The sequence below is a fragment of the Pleurodeles waltl genome, chromosome 6 (genome assembly GCF_031143425.1).
Source record: "Pleurodeles waltl isolate 20211129_DDA chromosome 6, aPleWal1.hap1.20221129, whole genome shotgun sequence".
Lineage (NCBI taxonomy): Eukaryota > Metazoa > Chordata > Amphibia > Caudata > Salamandridae > Pleurodeles > Pleurodeles waltl.
This window is the reverse complement of record NC_090445.1, coordinates 181,311,972-181,337,443: the sequence shown is the minus strand read 5'-3', so window position 1 is coordinate 181,337,443 and position 25,472 is coordinate 181,311,972. Positions and strand designations below refer to the sequence as shown.

Sequence of the window (25,472 nt, the reverse complement as noted above, 5' to 3'; positions counted from 1 at the left end):
ACATGGCACAGCTACTCATTATACCCTCTGTTCCTTCCAGGAGACAGTGCCTACGCAGTGCGCACCTACATGATGATGCCCTACCTAAATCCTGCAAAACCGGCAGAGCGGAGATACAATTCAGCACACAGGGCAACCCGCAATGTGGTGGACCACACCTTTGGCCTGCTGCAGAGTAGCTTCCGGTGCATCCACAAAAGTAGAGGGGCACTACAGTACAGCCCGGACACTACCTGTAAAATAGTGGCCACATGTGCGATTTTGCACAATATAGCTACCACCAGGGCCATACCTGTGGAAATATCGGAGCCAGACTCAGATGAGGATGATGATCCCATACCACACCTACAGCCAGCAGACAGGACCAGTGCAGCAGAGGGCAGGCAAAGGCGTGCTGACATCACGCACAACCATTTCAGATGTAAGTAATAACAACACCACCTCACTGGCATGTATTCCGGTAGTTCGCACCTTTATTACCTTGACTTCAGGTAATATACGCGTCACTAGGACAAAGCAATACACATGAGTCAGACATGAGCCATTAACTGTGTCACACTATTATCATCAGAGTTTACTGTATTGCTACATGTGAAGGTAGTCCCCTGTAGCCCTCAATGTCACTTCTTACAACCACGCATTCCACTGGAATGCGCAGTGGCCTTGCCAGCACCTCTTGCATCAGGCTCACAGACAGTAGTGTGCCTGGCACTGCGACGCCTAGGATCCATCACGGGCACTGCAAGACTGCTGAGGATAGATGACTCCTCAGTATCCCCAACTCCCAGTTCGTTGGGTGTAGCACTGCGTGCTGTCAGCATAGCATCCAGGACGTTGGTTATTTGCATCAATCCCTGGGCAACATCCCGACTGCTATGTGCTGCCTCCACCTGTGCGGCCACAGCACGCCGTGATATCAGGGCAGTTGATGTAGCAAGACGATTTACAGATCTGCAAGACAGAGGCTGTGTTTCTGCATCCCCCACATTAGCACATTCTGCTGCTGCTGAGCCTGAGCTATCTGCAACGACAATGTGCAGCATGTCATTTATGTATGTATCACCAAATGTGTCACAATGGTAATAAATGTACACTTACATCATATCACTATGAACTGTGTGTTTTGTTCTTCTGTGTGTCGGTATACTTAATTGCTATCTATGTGCTATTTTCAGCTCTGGGTTGTGGACTACCACTCCCATAAGGCATTGTTGTGCTGCATGTAAGATGTGGAATGGACTACTTATCACAATGCTTTGCACTACTTGCTATTTCCTAAGGGGCATTTGTACATGCACATATGGGGTTACATATCATTATTGGACTTACCTTTACTGGTGCTGGGTGTGCCGGATGTGTCAATGTCAGTGACCCCACTGACAGCTTCTGGAAGCAGTGTGGACTCCACCAGGTCTTCCATGGGGGTGGAGGGTGTCTGGTTGGATGGTCCGCCTCCTGTGCTCCTTGCCTCCTTTAGCCTGCTGGCCACCCTCTCCTTGGCACGGGAACGCAGGTCGTAGCACCTCTTGCGTATCTCTTCCACCGAGCGCTGCGCAACCCCCACTGCACAGATTTTGGTCTGGATGTCAGCCCAAAGTTTCCTCTTCTCACTCTCTGGTACCTGGAGTGAGCTCTTCCCAAAGAGCCGGTCATGGCTCCTGACAACCTCCTCAGTGAGCACCTCCAATTCTTGCTCACTGAATTTCAGCTTCCTCTTCCTCTCTCCCTTCTCCTTCCCATTACCAGCATCGGCCAGGTTTGTGTTAAGTCCTAGCTTGCTCACAAAGTTGCTCCTTAGGGCTGGTCTGTGACTGTCTGACAGCTCCTGTGGGTGTGGTACCTGGGAACAGCATGGGCTGACTCACTTCCTGCTTGTGATGTCATCAGGCTTTGCCAGGTGACCGTTTTCGCAATTTGCGATTTTCAATTACCGAATCGAAATTTTATTTGCGATTCGGTATTTGGACGTCTCAATTGCATTAGCGAATTTTAAGAAATTGCTATTTCCGACTCGCAATTTTGTTACATCACATTTTGCGTACCAGAAATTGCGATTTCTTAAAATGTGCTATTAGGGACTCCTAAACACAATTCTTCATACATCTGGCCCAAAATGAGAACCATAAATATACAGTGCATTCCTTTTTCTGGCTTTCTTAAAAGTGATCTTTAACTAAAAATGAATATTCTTTGACAACACCTGAGGAACACTGAGAACATGCCAACCACAGGAGAAACAGACAGCAGCTCCGAGCCATAAGGTAGCGCCACACAGCATAAGTCTCCCTCAGGGAAGGATGATGGTGAAAGAGACCCAGGGGATTGAGATGAGACACAGGAGATGGACACCAACCCACCGAAGGCTTGACTTGAGCTTGCCATTAGACACTTAACTGAAAAGGCCTGGACTGACAGCCCGAGACTGCTAGATCCTGAGTGCACTGAAGCAACTTTTTGGTTATGCAGAGCATCTAATAGGGACAGCAAACTCTTTAGTATAACAGGATAAGGGGTTAGTGTGTGGGGGCAACGGACAACTCAGGGAAAAGGAAAATTAGGAAAGGAAAAACCGCTAGAGAATGTCTGAGTTTATTCACTGGCAAAATGTAACTTCTCAAAGCAACATATCAGATGCAGGTATAATTACAAGAAAGGGTCCTTTGGAAGATGAACTTACCATACCTCCCAATTAGGTATAAATCCAGAGACAGAGGGGGTCATTCTTACTTTGGCGGGCGGCGGAGGCCGTCCGCCAAAGTAACCCCGTCAGAACACCGCACCGCGGTCGAAAGACCGCTGCGGTGATTCTGAGATTTGCCCTGGGCTGGCGGGCGGCCGCCAAAAGGCCGCCCGCCAGCCCAGGGCAAATCAACCTTCCCACGAGGACGCCGGCTCAGAATTGAGCCGGCGTAGTGGGAAGGTGCGACGGGTGCAGTGGCACCCGTCGCGTATTTCAGTGTCTGCATAGCAGACACTGAAATACTTTGCGGGGCCCTCTTACGGGGGCCCCTGCAGTGCCCATGCCATTGGCATGGGCACTGCAGGGGCCCCCAGGGGCCCCGCGGCACCCCCTACCGCCATCCTGTTCATGGCGGGTTTCCCGCCATGAACAGGATGGCGGTAGGGGGTGTCTGAAACCCCATGGCGGCGGAGCGCGCTCCGCCGCCATGGAGGATTCAGAAGGGCTGCGGTAAACTGGCCGGTGACCGCCGGTTTACCCTTTCTGACCGCGGCTGAACCGCCACGGTCAGAATGCCCTTCGGAGCACTGCCGGTCTGTCGGCGGTGCTCCCGTGGCCGGTGACCCTGGCGGTCACCGGCCGCCAGGGTCAGAATCAGGCCCAGAGTCTTTCATGGAATGTTAATGGTTCAGCCAACAGAGTCAAAAGAGAGGTGGTGGCCCAGTATATCTACAGACAGGCCTGGCACCTGGTGCTCCTTCAAGCATCCCACTTGAAGGGCTCTAATTATAAATGTTTCCTCAGAGGTCCTTATGTAGCCTTGGCACATGTTGGCTATAGAAGAGTAGCTAGAGGAGTGGCAGTTTTGCTAGGAAAACTACCCAGTTCCACATCTCTAGACAGCAGATGGATCCAGATAGTTACTATGTTTGGATGCAGGAAAAATGGAGCAGATTATCTTTTATGATACTGAATGTGTATGCCCTGTCAGGCTCAACCACAAAGTGCTGGACAACCTAGACCCCGTTTTACTAGAAGCAGAAACTAATACACCCCAAGCGAGTGCCAACTTGACTGACATCCTTGACAGGGACCTTGAAAGGAGCACACCCAACCCTGACCATTCCAGTGCGGCCACTAACCTCGCACAATTCACCCATGCACTATGCCTGTCTGACAGTTGACGAGACTCAAGCACCTTCTACATAGGCAATCGTCCTCCTTTTACTTTTTTACACCTGAATTATATATTTACCCCAACAGCGGAAGCTATACCAGTCCGACAGCAAGAATACCTTGCCTGGGGCATTGTGATCATTTTCCACTTCAGGTTGTGGTGGTTTTGGGGGGGGGGGGCGGGAGAGGGGATAAGAAACTAGAACGGGAGAAAAATGCATGGTGTTTAGATGCCTGGTCATTAGAAGACGAAGACATAATAAGAGGACTCAGACAGGGCAATAAGCTATATTTCACAGAAAATGGGAGGTCAGTAGGCTCACATGTTACACTATGAATAGCTTACAAAGCTATTGGAGAGAGCACAAAACCTCACTGCACAAAGCAACAAATGTAAGGCAGAAAGTGACCCTAGTGAAGGAAATCAAAGATCAAGAAAACCTCTACCTAGAGCCAGTGCCGCTTAGGGTACTAAGACACTTGGAGTCCATGAGAGAGGAGTACAACAACATTAAACATGAGGCAGCCAAACAATGATATCTTTTGCAGCACTGGCAGTTATATGAGATGGCGGACAAGACGGGTTGGCTTCTGGCCTGTGTAGAGAAGAAAGAAGACTCCAGGTGGATGGGTAAAATACAACTGGAGAATGGCACAAAAGTGGACAATGAATGGTCCATGTCACAGGCTTTTGCAAATTATTCTCAGACACTATACACAGATGGGCAAGACAAATCAGGGAGTGCGGTGGGGAGCTACTGGAGGAAGGAAAATGTCACTTACCCAGTGTACATCTGTTCGTGGCATTAGTCGCTGCAGATTCACATGCTGTGCACAGTCCGCCGTCTGGTGTTGGGCTCGGAGTGTTACAAGTTGTTTTTCTTCGAAGAAGTCTTTTCGAGTCACGAGACCGAGGGACTCCTCCCACTTCGGTTCCATTGCGCATGGGCGTCGACTCCATCTTAGATTGTTTTCCCCGCAGAGGGTGAGGTAGGAGTTGTGTATGCTAATAATAGTGCCCATGCAATGGAATAAATACGTATGTACAAAATGAAGGTTTAATGTAATATATTTACAAATGTTCAAGATCTACTTCTAAATGGCTACAGGCTCCCGGGGAGGAGGGTGGGCGCATGTGAATCTGCAGCGACTAATGCCACAAACAGATGTACACTGGGTAAGTGACATTTTCCGTTCGGTGGCATGTGTAGCTGCAGATACACATGCTGTGCATAGACTAGTAAGCAGTCATCTCCCCAAAAGCGGTGGTTCAGCCTGTAGGAGTGGAAGTAGTTTGAAATTAAGTTCTTAGTACGGCTTGACCTACTGTGGCCTGTTGTGCAGATAACACATCTACACAGTAGTGTTTAGTAAATGTATGAGGCGTAGACCATGTTGCTGCCTTATATATTTCGTTCATTGGAATATTTCCTAGAAAGGCCATAGTAGCACCTTTCTTTCTGGTTGAGTGTGCCTTTGGTGTAATAGGCAGTTCTCTCTTTGTTTTAAGATAGCAGGTTTGGATGCACCTTACTATCCATCTGGCAATACCTTGTTTTGAAATTGGATTTCCTGTATGAGGTTTTTGGAAGGCAATAAATAGTTGTTTTGTCTTCCTAATTTCTTTTGTCCTGTCAATGTAGTACATTAGCGCTCTCTTGATGTCTAATGTATGTAGTGCTCTTTCAGCTATTGAATCTGGCTGTGGGAAGAACACTGGTAATTCCACTGTTTGGTTTAAGTGGAACGGTGAGATAACCTTTGGTAAGAATTTTGGATTTGTTCTTAGAACAACCTTATTTTTGTGTATTTGAATAAATGGCCTGTATTTCACTTACTCTTCTTAGAGATGTAATGGCAATGAGAAATGCAACTTTCCACGTTAAGTATTGCATTTCACAAGAATGCATGGGTTCGAAAGGTGGACCCATGAGCCTTGTTAAGACAATGTTGAGGTTCCATGAAGGAACAGGTGGTGTCCTTGGTGGTATAATTCTCTTTAGGCCCTCCATAAACGCTTTAATGACAGGTATTCTAAATAGGGAAGTTGAACGAGTAATCTGCAGGTAAGCAGATATTGCTGCGAGATGTATTTTTATGGAAGAGAAAGCTTGATTTGATTTTTGTAAATGTAGTAAATATCCTACTACATCTTTCGGAGATGCATGCAATGGTTGAATTTGATTATTATGACAGTAACAAACAAATCTTTTCCATTTACTTGCATAGCAGTGTCTAGTGGAAGGTTTTCTAGCTTGTTTAATGACCTCCATACACTCTTGAGTGAGGCCTAAGTGTCCAAATTCTAGGATTTCAGGAGCCAAATTGCTAGATTCAGCGATGCAGGGTTTGGATGCCTGATCTGTTTGTGTGGTGTTAACAGATCTGGCCTGTTGGGTAGTTTGACATGAGGTACTACTGACAGGTCTAGTAGTGTCGTATACCAAGGTTGTCTTGCCCATGTTGGTGCTATTAGTATGAGTTTGAGTTTGTTTTGACTCAATCTGTTTACTAGATATGGAAGGAGAGGGAGAGGGGGAAAAGCGTACGCAAATATCCCTGACCAATTCATCCATAGAGCATTGCCTTGGGATTGCCGGTGTGGGTACCTGGATGCGAAGTTTTGGCATTTTGCGTTTTCTTTTGTTGCAAATAGATCTATTTGAGGTGTTCCCCAAATTTGGAAGTAAGTGTTCAGGATTTGGGGGTGAATTTCCCATTCGTGGACCTGTTGGTGATCCCGAGAGAGATTGTCTGCTAGCTGGTTCTGGATCCCTGGAATAACTGTGCTATTAGGCAAATGTGGTTGTGAATTGCCCAATGCCATATTTTTTGTGTTAGGAGACACAACTGTGTCGAATGTGTCCCCCCCTGTTTGTTTAAATAATACATTGTCGTCATGTTGTCTGTTTTGACAAGAATGTATTTGTGGGTTATCATGGGTTGGAATGCTTTCAACGCTAGAAATACTGCTAACAGTTCTAGGTGATTTATATGAAACTTTCTTTGATGTACGTCCCATTGTCCTTGGATGCTGTGTTGATTGAGGTGTGCTCCCCACCCTGTCATGGAAGCATCCGTTGTTATGACGTATTGTGGCACTGGGTCTTGGAAAGGCCGCCCCTTTGTTTAAATTTGTACTGTTCCACCATAGAAGCGAGATGTATGTTTGGCGGTCTATCAACACCAGATCTAGAAGTTGACCCTGTGCATGTGACCATTGTGATGCTAGGCACTGTTGCAAGGGCCGCATGTGCAATCTTGCGTTTGGGACAATGGCTATGCATGAGGACATCATGCCTAGGAGTTTTAATACCATCTTTGCATGTATCTTTTGTGTTGGATACATGGCTTGTATCACCTTGTGAAAAGTTTGAACCCTTTGTGGACTTGGAGTGGCTATCCCTTCTGTTGTGTTGATTGTCGCTCCTAAGTATTGCTGTGTTTGACACGGCAAAAGGTGTGACTTTGCATAGTTGATGGAGAAACCCAGCTTGTAAAGGGTTTGTATAACATAATCTGTGTGGTGTGAACACTTTGTTAGCGAGTTGGTCTTGATTAACCAATCGTCTAGGTACGGGAACACATGTATTTGCTGCCTCCTGATATGTGCAGCTACTACTGCTAGACATTTTGTAAAGACTCTTGGCGCTGTTGTTATTCCGAATGGCAACACTTTGAATTGGTAATGTATTCCTTTGAATACGAACCTTAGGTATTTCCTGTGCGAGGGATGTATCGGTATATGGAAATACGCATCTTTTAGATCTAACGTTGTCATGTAGTCTTGCTGTTTCAGCAGTGGTATTACGTCTTGTAACGTGACCATATGAAAGTGGTCTGATTTGATGTAGGTGTTTAGTGTTCTGAGATCTAATATTGGTCTCAGACTTTTGTCTTTTTTTGGTATTAGAAAGTACAGTGAGTAAACTCCTGTGTTCTTTTGTGGATTTGGTACTAATTCTATTGCGTCTTTTTGCAGTAATGCTTGAACTTCTAGTCCTAGAAGGTCTCTATGCTGTTTTGACATATTGTGTGTTTTCGGTGGGACGTTTGGAGGGATTTGGAGAAATTCTATGCAATAACCATGTTGGATAATTGCTAAGACCCAAGTGTCTGTTGTTATTTCCTCCCAAGATTTGTAGAACTGGCTTAGTCTTCCCCCCACTGGTGTTGTGTGAAGGGGTTGTGTGACCTGTGAGTCACTGTTTATTTTGAGGGGTTTTGGGACCTTGAAATTTTCCCCGGTTTCTTGGGAATTGGCCCCCTCTGTATTGGCCCCGAAAGCCTCCCCTTTGATATTGTCCCTGGTAGGTAGGTGGTCTTGCTTGTGAGGTGCTGGCTTCTGTGGCTTGACCTCGAAACCCTCCTCTGAAAGTTGTTTTGCGAAATGTGCCTCTGCCCTGCGGGGAATAGAGTGCGCCCATGGCTTTGGCTGTGTCGGTGTCCTTCTTTAATTTTTCAATTGCAGTGTCCACTTCTGGCCCAGACAATTGCTGTTCATTAAACGGCATATTGAGCACTGCCTGTTGTATCTCAGGTTTGAAGCCAGATGTGCGCAGCCATGCGTGCCTCCTTATCGTCACAGCAGTATTTATTGTTCTTGCAGCTGTATCTGCTGCATCCATAGAAGAACGTATCTGGTTGTTGGAGATATTTTGTCCCTCTTCAACCACTTGTTGCACTCGTTTCTGGAATTCTTTGGGGAGGTGCTCGATGAAATGCTGCATCTCGTCCCAATGGGCCCTGTCGTATCGCGCTAGGAGTGCTTGCGAGTTGGCGATGCGCCACTGATTTGCAGCTTGTGCTGCAACCCTTTTCCCAGCTGCATCAAAGTTGCGGCTCTCCTTGTCCGGAGGTGGTGCGTCGCCTGATGTATGCGAGTTGGCTCTTTTACGAGCTGCTCCTACGACTACTGAATCTGGTGTCAGTTGTGATGTAATAAAAGCAGGGTCTGTGGGCGGTGCCTTGTATTTTTTCTCCACCCTTGGAGTTATTGCTCTGCTTTTAACTGGCTCCTTAAAAATCTGTTTAGCGTGCCTTAGCATTCCCGGGAGCATAGGAAGGCTTTGATAATGGCTATGGGTGGAGGACAAGGTGTTAAAGAGGAAGTCATCCTCGATAGGCTCCGAATGTAGCGATACATTATGAAATTGGGCTGCCCTAGCTACCACCTGTGCATATGCTGTACTGTCCTCAGGTGGTGAGGGTTTAGTTGGGTACGACTCTGGGCTATTGTCCGATACTGGAGCGTCATAGAGGTCCCATGCATCCTGATCATCTTGGCTCGTGGTGGTATGAGCTGGTGATTGTGGTGGAGTCTGTGCCGGTGATACATGAGTTGACGGTGGTGGAGAGGGTGGAGGAGTTACCTTCTTTACCACCGGTGCTTGTGGTGGCTTGTCTTGTTGCTGGAAGTCAAGTTTCCTTTTCCTTCTGATTGGGGGAAGAGTGCTGATCTTCCCTGTACCCCTTTGGATAAAGATCCGCTTTTGCGTGTGATCTACTTCTGTTGTTTGTAATTCCTCCTCAAATCTGTGTCTTTTTAGTTGGGAGGACAGTGATTGTTCCTCTGAGTAGGAACTGGTTTTCGGTTCGGTTGCCGGGTGTTTAGGCACCGAAACCGTGTCTTTAGTCTTTAGTCTTTTAGATCTTTCTTTTTTTCGGTGTCGTGCCCTCTCGGTGCCGACCATCTTCGGTGCCGCTGTCTCTGTGCCGAGCAGTTTCGGTGCCGCGGTCTCTGTGCCGAGCAGCTTCGGTGCCGCTATCTCGGTGTCGACCCTTTTCTGCACCACTCTCTCGGTCCCGAGATTGCTGCGTGCCTGTGTCTCGACCTGAGTCGGACGACTTCGGCACCAGCTCGCCCTTTTTCGGTGCCGATGGACGGTCACCTACTTTATGGGTTAAGCCATGGCCTGTTGGCAGTGGCGTCCCCTGGGCTTTGACTGTTTTTTCGTGTGATCTTTGTTTCGACGTTTTACTCACGGTTGGTTGCTCTTCGACGTCGAATTCTTCGGAATCCGACTCGTGGATGGAGAAAGTTTCTTCTTCCTCTTCCTCGAACCGTTGTTGTCCTGTCGGCGTGGACGCCATCTGCAACCTCCTGGCTCTTCGGTCTCTGAGCGTTTTTCTCGACCGAAACGCGTGACAGGCCTCACACGTCTCCTCCTTGTGCTCGGGGGACAGGCACAAGTTACAGACCAAATGTTGGTCTGTATAAGGATATTTATTGTGGCATTTAGGACAGAATCGGAACGGGGTCCGTTCCATCAGTCTTCGTGTTGCACGCGGTCGGGCCGACCAGGCCCCGACGGGGGATCGAAAATACCCCGAAGGGCTACCGGAGCTCTTGAAGGTTCGGTGTCGATTTGCCCTAACTATCCCGATACCGAACGAAACAATACCGACGAATTTTCCCGAGATTCTGACTAACTTTCCGACCCGAAACACGGAGCGAAAAGGAACACGTCCGAACCCGATGGCGGGAAAAAAAACTATCTAAGATGGAGTCGACGCCCATGCGCAATGGAACTGAAGTGGGAGGAGTCCCTCGGTCTCGTGACTCGAAAAGACTTCTTCGAAGAAAAACAACTTGTAACACTCCGAGCCCAACACCAGACGGCGGACTGTGCACAGCATGTGTATCTGCAGCTACACATGCCACCGAACTTACAATTACCAACCTTAAGTAGTGAAGAAAGGGAATCCCGGGAAGAAGAACACACTCATATGGAGCTCACAGAGGCATTGAAACAAATGGCAAACAGCAAAACACTGGGGCCTAAAGGAATGCCAGTGGAATTGTAATAGAAACTTCAGCTACGGCTGTGACTCCATGTCATGAGTATGTTACAGGAGACTGGGAGGGAGGGTGAGCTTCCACCAGAACTATGCCATGCAGCTATAGCAGTTATACATAAGCCAGGGAAGCCCAAGAACCTATGTGAGTCGTAAAGGCCCATCTCACTAATTAATGCCAAAACAAAACTACTAGCTAAACTCCTGGCGATCCACCTTGCCAAATAAACAACCCTCTGATACACAGATCGGGTTCATGCAAGGGAAGGCGACAAGGCTGAATCTCTGAAGACTACACAAATGGGCCACTGAAATAAGGCACACAAGGCAGCCAATGGCCATATCAAATCACCCGTAAGGGTCTCAAGGGGCTAAGGGGTACATCCCCTGAGCTTCAGTCAAAAAGCCAGGTTTTAAGGTCCTTCCTGAATTGGGGTAGCAGTGGTGACTGCTTGAGGGGAAGAGTGTTCCAGCTCTTTGCTGCGAGGTAGGCAAATGATCTCCCACCATAATGTATTTGGATGCCAAAAGGGCATGTGGTTCCATTGACTGGTTGTTCTTGAGTTAGACCCTGATTTGGACCCAAGTTCTCTCACTAGGTGGCATTGTTATACAAGGGCCTGACAAAACTCCATTTACTTTCACCGTTGCTATTAGAACCATTCCCACTGGGAAGGGGCACCAGACAAGGCTGCTCACTCAACCCTCTCCTTTCCACACTATGGGCCTCATTAGAAGTCTGGAGATATTAAGATCCCCAGATTAGCGGTGGTAGTCTGACTGCCGCACTCCTGGGGCCGCCGCCAGAAACATGGTTCCCGACGAGGTGGCGGCGGTCAGAGTTGCGGTCAGCCACGGCGGCGCTGAGTTTACCGCTACTATGCTGATCACAGGTTCTCTTTCTGCCATCCTTTTCATGGCAGGGACCCCTCCATGAAAAGGCTAACGGAAAGCCAGTGCTGGGGGCCACAGGGTGCCCCTGCAATGCCCACAACCAAGTCGTAGGCAGTGGAGGGACCCCCCCCGTCCAGCACCCTCTGAAGGCACACTGTTTGCTGCAGCAGACAGTGTGCCTTCAGAGGGTGCTGGGAGTACCATTTGTGCAACAACATTGGCCTCGGCTCCATGAGGAACCGATGCCAATGCAGCTGCACTGCTTCCACTAGGATGACTTGCGGAAACCTCTGATCAGTCGTGTGGAAACCTTGTAATCGGCCGGGGGAGGAGGGAACCACCAGCTCCGCAGCAGTCTCCTCTCTACGGGGCCAATAGTCGGCCCGCCAACCTCATAATGAGGTCCTATGTATAGAGCCTCTGGGGCACTGAGTCGGACACCGTGTGGACATAATGGGGTTCCCTGAGACCACAGGGAAACCAGAATTCTTTTTTATATATATATATATATATATATATATATATATATATATATATATATATATATATATATATATATGGACGATATTCTGCTTTGCCTCACGAACAACACTATGTCCTTCCCAGCAGCCCTGTAAGTATTCCTGTCTTTCAGGAAATTCTCAGGAAATAAGATAATTATAGTATTTCAGTGGCAGGGGTACTGGATGTATGGACTCATAAGAGGACACATATGGTAAAGTCAGGGGGTCAACAGAAGATTTTAGCTATCTCAGGATCAAAGTAACAGGTACTATGTCCCAGTTTTTCCTTCAGGAGTTTCAGTCAGATTTGGAGAAATGGAGGAAGCTCCCACTGTCCCTGACAGGGAGGGCAGTAAACATGTAAAATTATTCCACTCCAGAAACCTTTGTACATCTTACAGAGCACCTCCTACATCATACCAAACTCATACTTCAATAGGATCAATAGGACAGTTTGAGGGCTTCTTTGGGACATAGTAATACTTTGAATAGCATTGCAAGCCTTGGAGATGACAGTGTACAACAGGGTACTGAACTCCCAGATTTCAGGCAAATTGGTGGGCTGCCCAGTTACAGCTCATCAGTGACTGAGAGTTTGCTTCAAAGGCAGACCCAGCTAGGAGGCTGGAGAGAACAAAGATGGAGAAACATGCATATATTCATCACATATACAGGAAGGCCTATTAGGCACCTGATGGGGCTCGCTTGGGTGATCCTGCATTTCTGGGATAAAGCCACACAATGCTTATGGTGGCAGGGGAAGATAACTACACTGACTCCGTTAAGGAAGGTTCGCATGTTGAAAGAGGTGGGGAAACGGACAGGTTTCCAACAGTCGGAGACCATAGACGAAATGGACATTAGGAGAGCTGACGGATTTAAAACTGATAAAACCTTTTGAAGCAATGCAGGGGGAATTTAAACTAAACCCAAACTTGGCATGCAAATGTTTATGATTAAATATGCCTTAAGGGAAGAAGGGATCAACTGTGCGGAGATTCCAGATTATAGCCTGCTCAAAGGCAGACAACCGGGAGAAGAGCTCAACACCAAGACGGTCTCATAAATGTCTGCAACCGCAATCAATAACAAACTTGACACTAAAGAAATTGTGACACTCATTGGAAATGGACATAATGCCCTTAGATGAAGTGCACCTGAGGGAAGTTGTCATCAGGCCCTGACCAAACAGCAGTGTGTGTTTGCCACAGACACGTGTATAGAGGCGGAAAGAGTGGTCAAGGAACGGAGGGGTTGTCTGGGGAAGTTCAAGAAAATCTGGGGCGGATGGAGAATGCACTATGATGAATGGAGAATGCACTATAGTGTGACATGGGTGAGCCAGACACCAACAGAAGCCATCCCAGGTGCACAGGGGCATCAAATGGAGGACACAAAACGAAGTAGCACTTAATGCCATCAACTGATTGTGATCTTTGGAATTAAGGGGGTGAAGGTAAGACCAACCTATGTGCTATTCTTGGTTTGAGAGATCTGAAAACAATGAAAATGATATGGAGAGAGTGATTTGATTAATGTAATATGAATGTACCTTGTTATAAAGCTGAAAATAAGCAATAAAGTTCCAAATAAAAACGAGTAACACTCAACAAGCATCAAGCATCAAGAAAATGCTCACATCTAGGAAAGAAAGAAGAAAAATAGGAATCAAATCAATCGCCTCTATACATTGAGTAACTGTAAAAAAAAAATTAAAAAAAAATTTAAAAAAAAGCAGAAAAGCTTTCAGTAGAAATAGTCTTTTGGAAAGGCAGCAGTGTTCAAGATCCAAGCTTATTAAGTGGGGAAAAAATGAACAGTCTGGTTGACTCCCTGCACTACATGACGGTACTGGGCGTCTTGCAACCATCTGAAACAGCAGCTTATTTTGTGACTATTCAACAGTATTTATTTTAAATAAGCGAATCGTTCCACATTTCCTTTTAAAACAGATTACTAGGGCAGTGTTATCAGTCAAATGTACTCTATTATTATTGATTTAGATTATTGCATTAGGTTTATAAAATTGAGAAGAGTGCCCCAGGGTTCCACACGTGTGCAATACTTATGTACCATTTATAGATATCATATTAAACCCCATGACGGAGAATCAATTTTTTATATGATGACGTTGTCTTATGATGTAAAGATAAAGGCCCTGAAGAATATTATCAGACCTAGTACTGGACAGTATGTTGCTGATTAGTTCTGCGCAAAGTACATGCTAATAGTTGCTGCAGAGCTGGGTACGAGGGTGTGCTTCTAGCTTCTACTAGCACTGAAAGGATCATTAATTTTCCATCCAAAAAACTTCTAACGGCAATTTTCACTCAATAACAGTGTAACTTAAACCAGAAACATGCTTTACACAAAATATATTCAAAAGATAAACTATGTACTTACGTTCGCCTTGGCTTCAGTCTTTGGTCACTGTATGGGATCAGAGCCACTAAATCCCTTTCCTGATCTAAGACAAAAATCACACTATCAATAAGTGCCACAATCAGCCTCTTGCAATGGCATAGCACAAAATTAAGCCCCACCCCTCCCTGCAGAATATGAATAGGGGGCCCGGGGTCTACCATATCTCACAGATATTGATTGGACGTGGACTGGATGTGGGGCTCCCTAACAGGTTGGGAACACCCCTGAGCCACAGGGGCTTGCGTTACGCCGCTGGCCTCATGCTATCTCAAGGTAAATAAAATAAAAGAGTCAGCTCTGGACTATGATCAATCTATTGAAGGGATACTTCCAATGTTCTTTTTTTTTCTCCCCAATATAAAGTTCATTCCAATGTTGCCAAAATATATACAGCAAACAAAAATTGTTATCAGTAATCACAACTGTATAATTTTCATATATGGGCGTTCTTACTCAAAATTATTAATGTTTGTATAACACAAAATGATTCAGAAGCAGCACAGAAAGGTTTTCACGTATATTCTATTATTTATTCATAAATAGTGTAAAGATAGTATTCTCACAATATATTACAGTAAATGCATGAGAAAAACAGAGCTGGGAACGATTAACACATTCATGCAAATGTACTTCTTTGTGTTACAGCTCCTTTTGCCAGGATGAATGTCCCTCAAACACAGTCTAAACGTGCCTCCTTCCCCCCATTTTGTGATTTGGCACAATTTTGCTCCCCATAAGAGTGCTAAAATCAGCTGGAGAAGGAGCACACATAACGTAGTAATATTCAACAGTTGCCCTTTTGCTCCCCATAAGAGTGCTAAAATCAGCTGGAGAAGGAGCACACATAACATGTAGTAATATTCAACAGTTGCCCTATAAATTCTTATGAAGATCAATGTAAGGCCATATCATTCTACAAGACTATTAATCTAAATTCAGTGTCTACTATACCAAATTATGGCTACAAGGAACAAATATAAATTGCGAACTACAATAAAAAAATGTATTAAAAAGGCCTAGCTAACATTTAAGGATTTAACTATTACCGCAAAATCAGTCATATTGTGGCTAGGCAGACAAACTATGATTTTGCAATGTACAATATTAATGTGACTTAAGTTTAGTGGTCGACTTTAGTGCCCTCAGTGTTAGAAGCATCTTGGTCGTTATTGATCAGACATAGTTAGAATACTTAGGCACTCATTACAACCCTGGCGGTAAATGCCGACTACCACCACGCCGACGGCCGCCAACATACCGTGACCGCAGCAGTAATCCGATACGGGTATTATGACTCACACATAGAATACAGCCACAATACCGACACCCACACAAGTCCGCCAGACCAAAGTGATAAACTGATGACAGCAAAACCCACATAGTTACGCCAACAGGAATATGCCCAAAGTATCACGACCCACGAATCAACGTGGCGGTCTTTCAACTGTGGTAAACCATTGGCGGTACACACCGCTGTGCTCAAAATACACACACACTTACAAAACTACACCACATTGGAGTATTCAAACTACACACACCTGACACATACACACCACACCCACACACTACTATAAAAAACATACACCCACATTAACCACAACCCCTTACAACGAAAAAAAGATAGCTAACAGAGAGACAAGCCAGGAGCACACACTCAATCAGAGGCACAGAACACCATCACCCATACACCATCCATGCACATCACAGCACACACCCCAACACATCACCTCACACATACCACTCACACAACACCCACGGCACCCCAAAGACACCCCAGGTTTTCAGAGGAAGAGCTATGGGTCATTGTGGAGGAAATCATCTGGGTAGAGCCACAGCTATTCGGATCACAGGTGCAGCAAACATCCATTGCAAGGAAGATGAAGCTATGGCGGAGAATCGTGGACAGGGTCAACGGCGTGGGACAGCACCCTAGAACCAGGGATGACATAAGGAAGAGGTGGAATGACCTACGGGGGAAGCTGCGTTCCGTGGTTTCAAGACACCACATTGCTGTACAGAGGACTGGCGGTAGACCACCACCTCCTCCCCCACAACTAACAACATGGGATGAGCAAGTCTTGGCAATCATGCATCCTGAGGGCCTCGCAGGAGTAGCAGGAGGACTGGACTCTGGTAAGTCAAATCTTTACTACTATATCCCCCACCCTACCTGCATGCCATACCATCAACTTCATCATTCCACTAACTCACATATACCCCACTAGCACAACCCAACCATCCCAATACCAAGCCCTGCATGCAACAACAATGCATGGACACTACTCACAGACCTGCATGGGCACCCATCACCCCAGCATGCCCAAAAGAGAGACTCACCCAGCCCACAAAATCAGCTCTCACAAGAGGCCAGGCCGACAGGGAAAGCACAATCACACAGGGAAACACAACCATGCACAAGATGGCACATGCAGGTACATTAACAATACAGTTTCATCCCAACAGGACCCCTACCCAACCTCACCAGAGAGGAGGTGTCAGCTACATCCAGTCCCCCACCTCCCGAAGAGGCCCACAGTGATGACAGCAGCTTACTGGATCAGGATGACCAACCTGGCCCATCAGGGACCTCTGGACTGTCGGTTACCCTGCCACCACAGACCCTCCCCCCCTCCGGAAACACCCGCATAGCACCCACCCAGCGGGCCCATGCCACTGTCACCAGGACACGTCAATCAGCAGTGTGTCCACCAGTACGAGGACCCCAGGCAACCCCACATACACAGGATGATCGGGGATCTGGGGTCAGTGGCAGTGGGCACACTGTTCAAGGGACAGAGGCACAGGACAACAGGGAAGCTGGGAGGATTGCTGTGCGACAGGGGGAGGACAGGCCAAGGGAACCGACCCTCCACGAGGCACTCTCCAACATCATGGGAGCATGCCACTATTACCAGGAGACCATGGGCCAGGTACTGGCCAAGTTACAGGAGACCCAGCGGCTGCAGGAGGAACAGTACCTGGGGATCAGGGAGGACCTATACACACCATCTTGGTCACCATTGCAGGGGTGCTGGCTGACATGGGCAAGACCATGAGGGAGGCAGTGGTACAACAAAGGGCGCCTGGCACTAGCCAAACCGAGGAACAGCCTTCCTCCTCTGCCGGCGCTAGTGGACAGGAGGCCCACCCACAGGACCAACAGGCCACTAGCACCCCCACCGCCTGCAGAAGGACGGTCCCTGCGATCCACGCAGAAGACAGAACATTGCCAAGACCCCTGCCAGGAAATAAGACTCTCCCAATCATCACCCTTCTGTCCCACTCCGCCACCCTGTCCACCTTGAACTGCCATTGTTCCACTTCCTATGCCCCATTGGACAATGCACCTGTGATACAAATAGACTGGACTCTAACTGGACATTCCTCCACCATCACCCCAGCCCCTTGCACATACTCCCATACTTACTGGCACAAAAATAAACACCCTTGAAACATACACCATACTGGAGTCAGTGTAATCATTCGAAAAATGTATTAGTACAACATTATCAAAGCATTGCAATGTATATGTTCAATGAAATATACTGCAGGACGACCTTTGGTGGGTAGCAGTACATATAGCAGGAGCTAGAATGGGGCACACAGATCTGACAATAGAGAATTCAAAGGGTACAGTCAGTGTCCATAGACAGAGGGTAAGAGCCTGCCATGTACAATGTCCAAAAGATTACTGAAATGTAAAGTTGAGTTACAGTCGCTTACCTGTGTGTCACTGGAAGTACTGCTGTATAATGTTTGTTCTTTTGTCCACAACTTCTTTCTCTGCCTCCTCTTCCTCACTGTCTACAGGCTCCACTGCTGCCACAAGACCATCTCCAGGATCATCCTCCTGCAGAAAAGGCACCTGATGTCTCAAGGGTTGGTTGTGCAACATAGAGCATGCTACGATGATCTGCCACACATTCTAGGGCGAGTAGTACAGGGATCCACCAGTCAGATGGAGGCACCAGAACCTGAACTTCAGGAGGCCGAAGGTTCTCTCAATAATCCTCCTTGTACGCCCATGTGCCTCATTCTAACGTTCCTCTGCCCTTGTCCTGGGATTCCCCACTGGGGTCAGTAGCCATGAGAGGTATCGGTAAACAGAGTCACCTGCAAATATCGAGGGACAACTGTTAGACACACACTAACCCTTAGGGACAACCCCATACTCAGACCACACCTTATACTGTGTGGGGACTTTGGGCTCACCTATTAGCCACACCCAGTGCCTCTGGAGTTGTCCCATTACTTAAGGGATGCTGGTATTCCTCAAGATATAGGCATCATGCACAGAGCCAGGATATTTGGCATTCACATGGGAGATGTACTAGTCCGCCAAACACACCATTTGCACATTCATTGAGTGATAGGTTTTTCTATTCCTGTAAACCTGTTCATTTCTTCGGGGGTGGGGGACAAATACCACATGTATACCATCAATGGCACCAATGATGTTGGGGATATGTCCCAGGGCATAGAAGTCAGCTTTCACTGTGGCCAAATCATCCACCTGGGGGAACACGATGTAGCTGTGCATGTGCTTCAGCAGGGCAGACAACACTCTGGTCAACACGTTGGCGAACATTGGCTGAGACATTCCTGATGCCATGGCCACTGTAGTTTGAAAGGAACCACTTGCCAGAAAATGCAGCACTGACAGAATCTGCACTAGAGGGGGGATTTCTGTGGGCTGACGGATAGCTTACATCAGGTCGGGCTCCAACTGGGCACGCAGTTCTTGGATTGAGGCACAATCAAGTCTGTGTTTGATGACGATGATGATGATGTGTCTGTCGTCCATTGTTGACAGATCCACCAGGGGTCTGTACACCGGAGGATGCCGCCATCTCATCATCTGCCTCAGCGGTTGTAGCCTATGGAGGAAAACGGTGAGCAGAAGGTCATATTTCAACACAGATGGCACAAATGTTGCTGAATTTACGTCACAGAAGCAGTATGTGAAGTCGAGAATCAGTTGATGTGCCAATGTCTGCTGTGACACAGTTGGGTGCCATGCCATATGCCCCCCTGAAATGGCGGCTGCCTGACCTGTGAGGAGGGACAAGGGGAAATGAGGAAACTGCGCTGGCGTAGTGCTCCGTAGCGGTAGGCGGTCGATGACTGCCGCACAACTTCGCATTGGTTATCATTGGGCACTATGGGTTCCAGGAGCCAATGGCGATGTACGCTGGCGGTGACGGTACGCACCACCGCGGACGTCACAGCCATTTTCAATCTATTCACTCACTTGCTACCTGACCGTCAACAGGAGAGGACCTACACTGCAAGTGCTGCTGTGACCTGAGTCTGGAAGTGACAATGGCTAGAGTGTCTGGGGAAAGGGCCCATGCCTTCACTGCGGAGGAGTTGGAGAAACTGGTGGATGGGGTCCTACCCCAATACACGTTACTCTATGGTACTCCAGACAAACAGGTGAGTACACAGTGAGCATGATGTGTGGGCAATGCATGTTTGGAGTGGTGTGGATGTAAGCCATATGTTGGGGGCTAAGGTGTCCTGGCCGGATTGCTGCATGAGAAGTGGTGAGGGTATGTGCGTCAGGGCATGGGTGAGAACTGGTGGGCAATGAGTATGACGGTCCGGACGGGTAAGTAATTTCCTTTTCCGCTGTCTTTTCCCTCTAGGTCAGCGCCCACCAGAAAAAGGGTATATGGGGTGCCATTGCCAAGGAGGTGCAGACCCTGGGGGTCTATCACAGGCTGAGCACCCACTGCCACAAGAGATAGGAGGACTGTGCTGCTGGACCAAGAAAACGGCAGAGGCCCAGCTGGGGCTGGCCTCCCAACGTGGAAGGGGTGCCCATCGCACCATGACCCCCCCTGATGTTCCGCATCCTGGCGGTGGCCTATTCGGAGTTGGATGGGCGCTTGAGGGCATCACAGCAGCCACAATGGGGTAAGTACAGATTCTGAATCCTGACTTTGCGCACTTTAGGAGCTAGCTGGGTGGGGTATGTGGGCTGTGGGTGCCCCTAGGCCAGGGCGATCATGGCAGGGTAGGTCCCTTGTGTGCAGGCTCTGAAGCACTCCTACTCCAATGGTACAAGTGGCCATCTAGTACTGGGCAGGGTCCTGTGGGTGTCAGGTGTGCAAATGCTGGCGTTAGGCATTGTACCTCATGGGCTGGTGACTATCTTAGTGACTGTTTGGTCATAGCCTAGTGCACATGGCAGCTCCCTGTGTGCTGTGTACGCCAACGGTTGTGTTGTTGCTGGCACTGACCAAGTGTATCCTCTGTCTCTCCCCCCCCCCTTTTTGTTTTGTCACCCTGTCCTTATGTGCATTAGCATGATCTGGCAGAGCAGCAGAGGCACCGGCGACGGAGGGAGCTGCATTCCACATGGGCCTGGAGGCCAAATTCACCATGGGGGAAGGCACCAGTAGGACGGAGGGCGAGGGGAGATCCACGACGTGGACAGGAGGGAAGACCAGTGACAGCGACTTGTCCTCTGATGGAAGATCCCTGGTGGTTGCGGACACCTCTGTGCCCACCCCAACAACAGGTACAGCCGCCACCCCCTACCAGCACCGCCCTCCCAGCAGCCCCTCAGCGTGTTTCCAGTGCCGGCTCACCCAGGAGGGTGGGCAACTCCTTCGCCCCAGGCACATCAGGCCCTGCCCCAGTCAGCCCTGCTGCCCTCAGTGAGGAGGCTATTGACCTCCTAAGATCCCTCACTGTTGGGTAGTCAATCATTCTGAATGCCATCCAGGGTGTCGAGAGGCATTTGCAAAAAACAAATGCATACCTGGTGGGCATTCATTCTGGCATGGCGGCCCAACAGAGAGCATTTCAGGCTCTGGCCTCAGCACTGATGGCAGCCATTGTTCCTGTGTTCAGCCTCCCCCCTTCCAACTTCCACTACCCAGACCCAACCCAATCCCCTCTACCTCACCCTATCAACACACAAAAGTGGCTCAGGAAAACATAAGCACCACACTTCATCTCACAGGCACTCACACAAGCACCATACCCATGCAAACATACCAACATCCACTGCCTCCACTATGTCCCCCTCCTCCTCTTTGTCCACCTCCCTCCCAGTAGCATCTCCACTTACACCTGATTGCACTACATCCTCATCCACTACCTTCATCACCAGCACCCCCATCACAACACACCCCTCACGGGCAGTCAACACCCCCACAACCATGCACACATCCCTTGTGTCCTCTCCCAGTGTGTCTGTGAGCCCTCCTCCCAAAGTACACAAATGCAAGGGCACACCCACCCAACAGCCATCCACCTCGCAACAGCATCCAGCCCATGCACCTTCACCCAAACTCGGCAGACGTACACCTCCTACCACCACTCCCTCTTCCTCCACTCCCAAACACCCATCTTCCCGTCCCAGTGTGTCTAAAAAACTTTTCCTGGCTAACACTGACCTCTTCCCTATGCCTCTCCCCCGTCCTTCCCCTAGGGCCAGGGTGTCAAGATCCCAGGCCAGCACCTCAGCCACCAAGTCAGCACCCGCTGTGGTACCTGCAAGTCCCAGGGGATCAAAGGGGGCACCCGTCAGGGCTGGCAGTGGGCCACTGACCACTGCAAAAGACCAACCAATTCCGCCCCCTGCCAAGGTGAAGAAGGGGCCAGCATGCAGCACGACCATGAAGCACGACCCACCCAGCAAGGGCTCCTCAAAAACACAAGCTGCCAGTGCCAAGGTCCCAGCTGCATCTGCTAAGGTGGGGAAGGGGAAGAAAACCCAAGGCAGGGCATTTCAGGCCTCGGAGGGTCCAGGTGAGGGACTGGTGCCCACCATCAGTACCGACAGCCCCGCAACCTGTACCACGGACAGCACCACCGCAGGCACTGCCATCTGCCACGCCACCTGCACAGCCACTGCCACAACTGTCAGCAGCATCATCATTCCCAGCGGGCAGCCATCCGAGGCTGCAGGAGACAGCCTGGTGACTCTCTCCACCACCACCACCTGCACCACGGCCAGCACCGGTAGCATCTCCGCCGCAGACACCGCCACAAGCACCGCCATCTGCACCGCCACATGCCCAGCCGGTGCAAATACATCTGTCAACAGCAGCATCCCTAGTGGGCAGCCATCCGGGGATGCAGGAGGCGGCCTGGACACCCCTCTCCACCCCCCGACCACTTGAAGCACCACCACCAGCACCGGCACTACCAGTAGTTTGCAGCCTTAGTCGCCACCGGATGAAGTCTGGATCTGCCTCCGTGGAGTATCATGCTGCCTGTTCCCTGCAAATCTCGTGCCTCAGACAGCCAGGTGAGGGAATGGGAACTGCCACACCCCAGGTGCAGCATCACTGGCCACAAGGCCCCCTCCAGAACCAGTAGAGAAATGCATCCACTCCCCCTATCCTTGGCAGGATGAAGCAGACTGGGCACAAGTCCCCTCCAGAACCAGTGGAGATATGCATCCACTATCACTTTCCTTGGCAGGATGAAGCAGACTGGGCACATGGCCCCCTCCAGAACCAGTCAAGATATGCATCCACTCAGCCCCTCCTTGCCAGGATGAAGCACACTGGGCACAAGGCCCCCTCCAGAACCAGTGGAAGAAACCACCCACTTGGGAGGCTGTGGCTTTGAACTCCCCCAGAACCAAGCAGTGGGCAAACCACCCACTTGAGAGACTGTGGCTCTGCCCTCCCTAGGACCAAGCAGTGGGCAAACCACCCACTTGAGAGACTGTGGCTTTGCACTCCCCAGGACCAAGCAGTAGGCAAACCACCCACTTGAGAGACTGTGGCTTTGCCCTCCCCAGGACCAAGCAGTGGGCAAACCACCCACTTGAGAGAGTGTGGCTTTGCACTCCCCAGGACATCACTGTGGGCATGTTTCCCCCTCCAGGAGCAGTGACGTAGTACCATCTTCCATCTGAGGTGCCCCCCCCCCTCACCTTCCCCCTGAGGTGGCTGTGTGTTTTTGACCTGATGCCCCTGCAGTGTTCTCTCCGTTTTGAGGAAGGAGCCAAGTGTGGGCTTCGCCCATGGTTTTTTGGCCCACTGGGCCATGAACATTTGCTAAGGACAGTGTACGGCCTTCTGTACATATTGTAAATATTTGTATATACTGTTTTTTCCAATCGTTAACTTTATCTGAATATTTCAACAATAAAACTTATTTCACTCAATTCCTTTTGTCTTGCGTTCTTCCAGGGTGTTACGGGATGTATATGTAATGTTGCTGCATGGGTTTGTATGTATGGTGTTATGGGTGAGGGTGGGGATGTTGCGTGTGTGTGTGTCACTCTCTTTTTTCCTCCCCCCCCCTTGTGCTAGGTGCAGTACTCACCGTGGTAGTCGCCACCACCGCCATCTTTGGTGTTCCTGGTGTATGAGCAGATACACCAGCATGGGCCGGACCTGCAGCTCGGGCTCCATGGCGTCCTGGTTCTTCGTTGGGTGTCGAGAGGTGAGTGGTTTCCCTTCAAAGTACTGTTTCCACCGTGCTTTTGATGGCGTTGGTACCACCCCGGAAAAGCTGGCGGATTGGTGGGTTGTGATAGGGTGGGAGGTACATTGTCTTCGGCCTGCCTGTTGGCGGTGACCGCTGCGGTGTTGGTTGCTACCGCCTTGGCAGTCAGAGTGTTAAAGTGGCTATGATGGCAGTTTCCGCCGTGGTCGTGAACCCATTTTTTTTTACCGCCGGCCTGTTGGCAGTATTACCGCTGCTTTAACACCGACCACCAGGATTGTAATGAGGGCCTTAATGTTGTAGAACATTGATTGCATAGGAGGATGACAACGGCCCGCTGCATCTGAGGCAACTTACTGATGGCCATGTCACTGGGTTGCTGCGTTAGGAAATAGCTACTCAGCATGGTCTCATTTTTTTCACTCAAGCCACGCTGTAGTTCATGTTTGGAAGACACCTGCTGATTCTACAGGTGGCTAAAAGAGATGCACAGCAACCTTGACAACACACCTTTGGTACGGAGTTGTTTTTTTGTATTCTTTTTATTGGTTTTATCATGTATAACCATGCCAACTATAACTCACCACTTTGTCCTATAAAAATCCTTTCTGTACTGTTTCAGAGGAGGGAGTGGGTTAGTGATTTCTGGAATGGAAAAAAAAATCTATCACTGCTACTGGCCAGGTTAACGTTTGTTCTGAACTGAGGGGATGGAGTGGTTAGAAATGTTTTGCTTAATTTTCTTTTAGACTTCCCACTGAAAATTGTTGCTATGACCAAAACGCATTGGGTTTGGTTTTCAGGATATATTTGCTGTGGATCTATGTACAAATTACATGGTTTGAATTTGGATATATTTTTCCACACTTCAAAACTGCAGATTGATTAATAAATTACTACACTCAGAGATACAGACTAAACTTGTGTTGACCGAATTGTTACAACTGATGTACAGGCAAATAAAAGTAAAGGACACAGTTCAGCATTGATACAGTTTGCAATGTAAATAAAGAAGTTATCGGAGTTTATTCACTCAACTTCTAATTAAAATGCATAACCTCAATAAAACTGCTGCCAAGATGGCCATGAGCTAGGAAGCCTTTGTCCAATTAGCGCGGATGCTACCTATGAAGTTCGTGTGGCACCTCAACCACAGCATTCTTTGCTTGCTTAGTCAACAGCTTTCAAATATGAAGTAGAAAGGAATCTTTGGCTAGATATGTATTTGATATCCCGGGCAACTCAAACCAAAACCAATGTTTGCTGCTAAATTCCTTGAAATGATAACTTCCATAGTGACAAATGCACAATTGTGCTAGCACAATCATAAAGCACAAGAAAGGACAACATACTCATAGCAGACCACATAGAACACGCTAGTTACGTGAAAATAACGGTAGGGACCCTAGATGTGGGGGACTGAATAGATTTTGGTAGCTGATCCAAATCCTTTCACCTTTATCCACGTGCAGAATGGCCTCAAAATCGTCAATCGTTCACAAATTTAGATCCTAATCTAAATATGGAAAACCCCATCATGCACTCATTGTTGAATACGATGCAAACATAGTGATTAT

General features: G+C 48.4%; 1 protein-coding gene across 2 annotated transcripts in view; it reads right to left on the bottom strand.

Moving 5' to 3' along the window:
* Positions 1-25,472, bottom strand: part of TMEM106A (transmembrane protein 106A) — a 327,382-nt gene that overhangs the window by 200,951 nt on the left and 100,959 nt on the right. For both annotated transcript variants that reach the window (XM_069237770.1, XM_069237771.1), the window contains exon 3: positions 14,455-14,518. In XM_069237770.1, the coding sequence (XP_069093871.1) occupies positions 14,455-14,518 (64 nt within the window). The remainder of the gene's footprint in view (positions 1-14,454; positions 14,519-25,472) is intronic.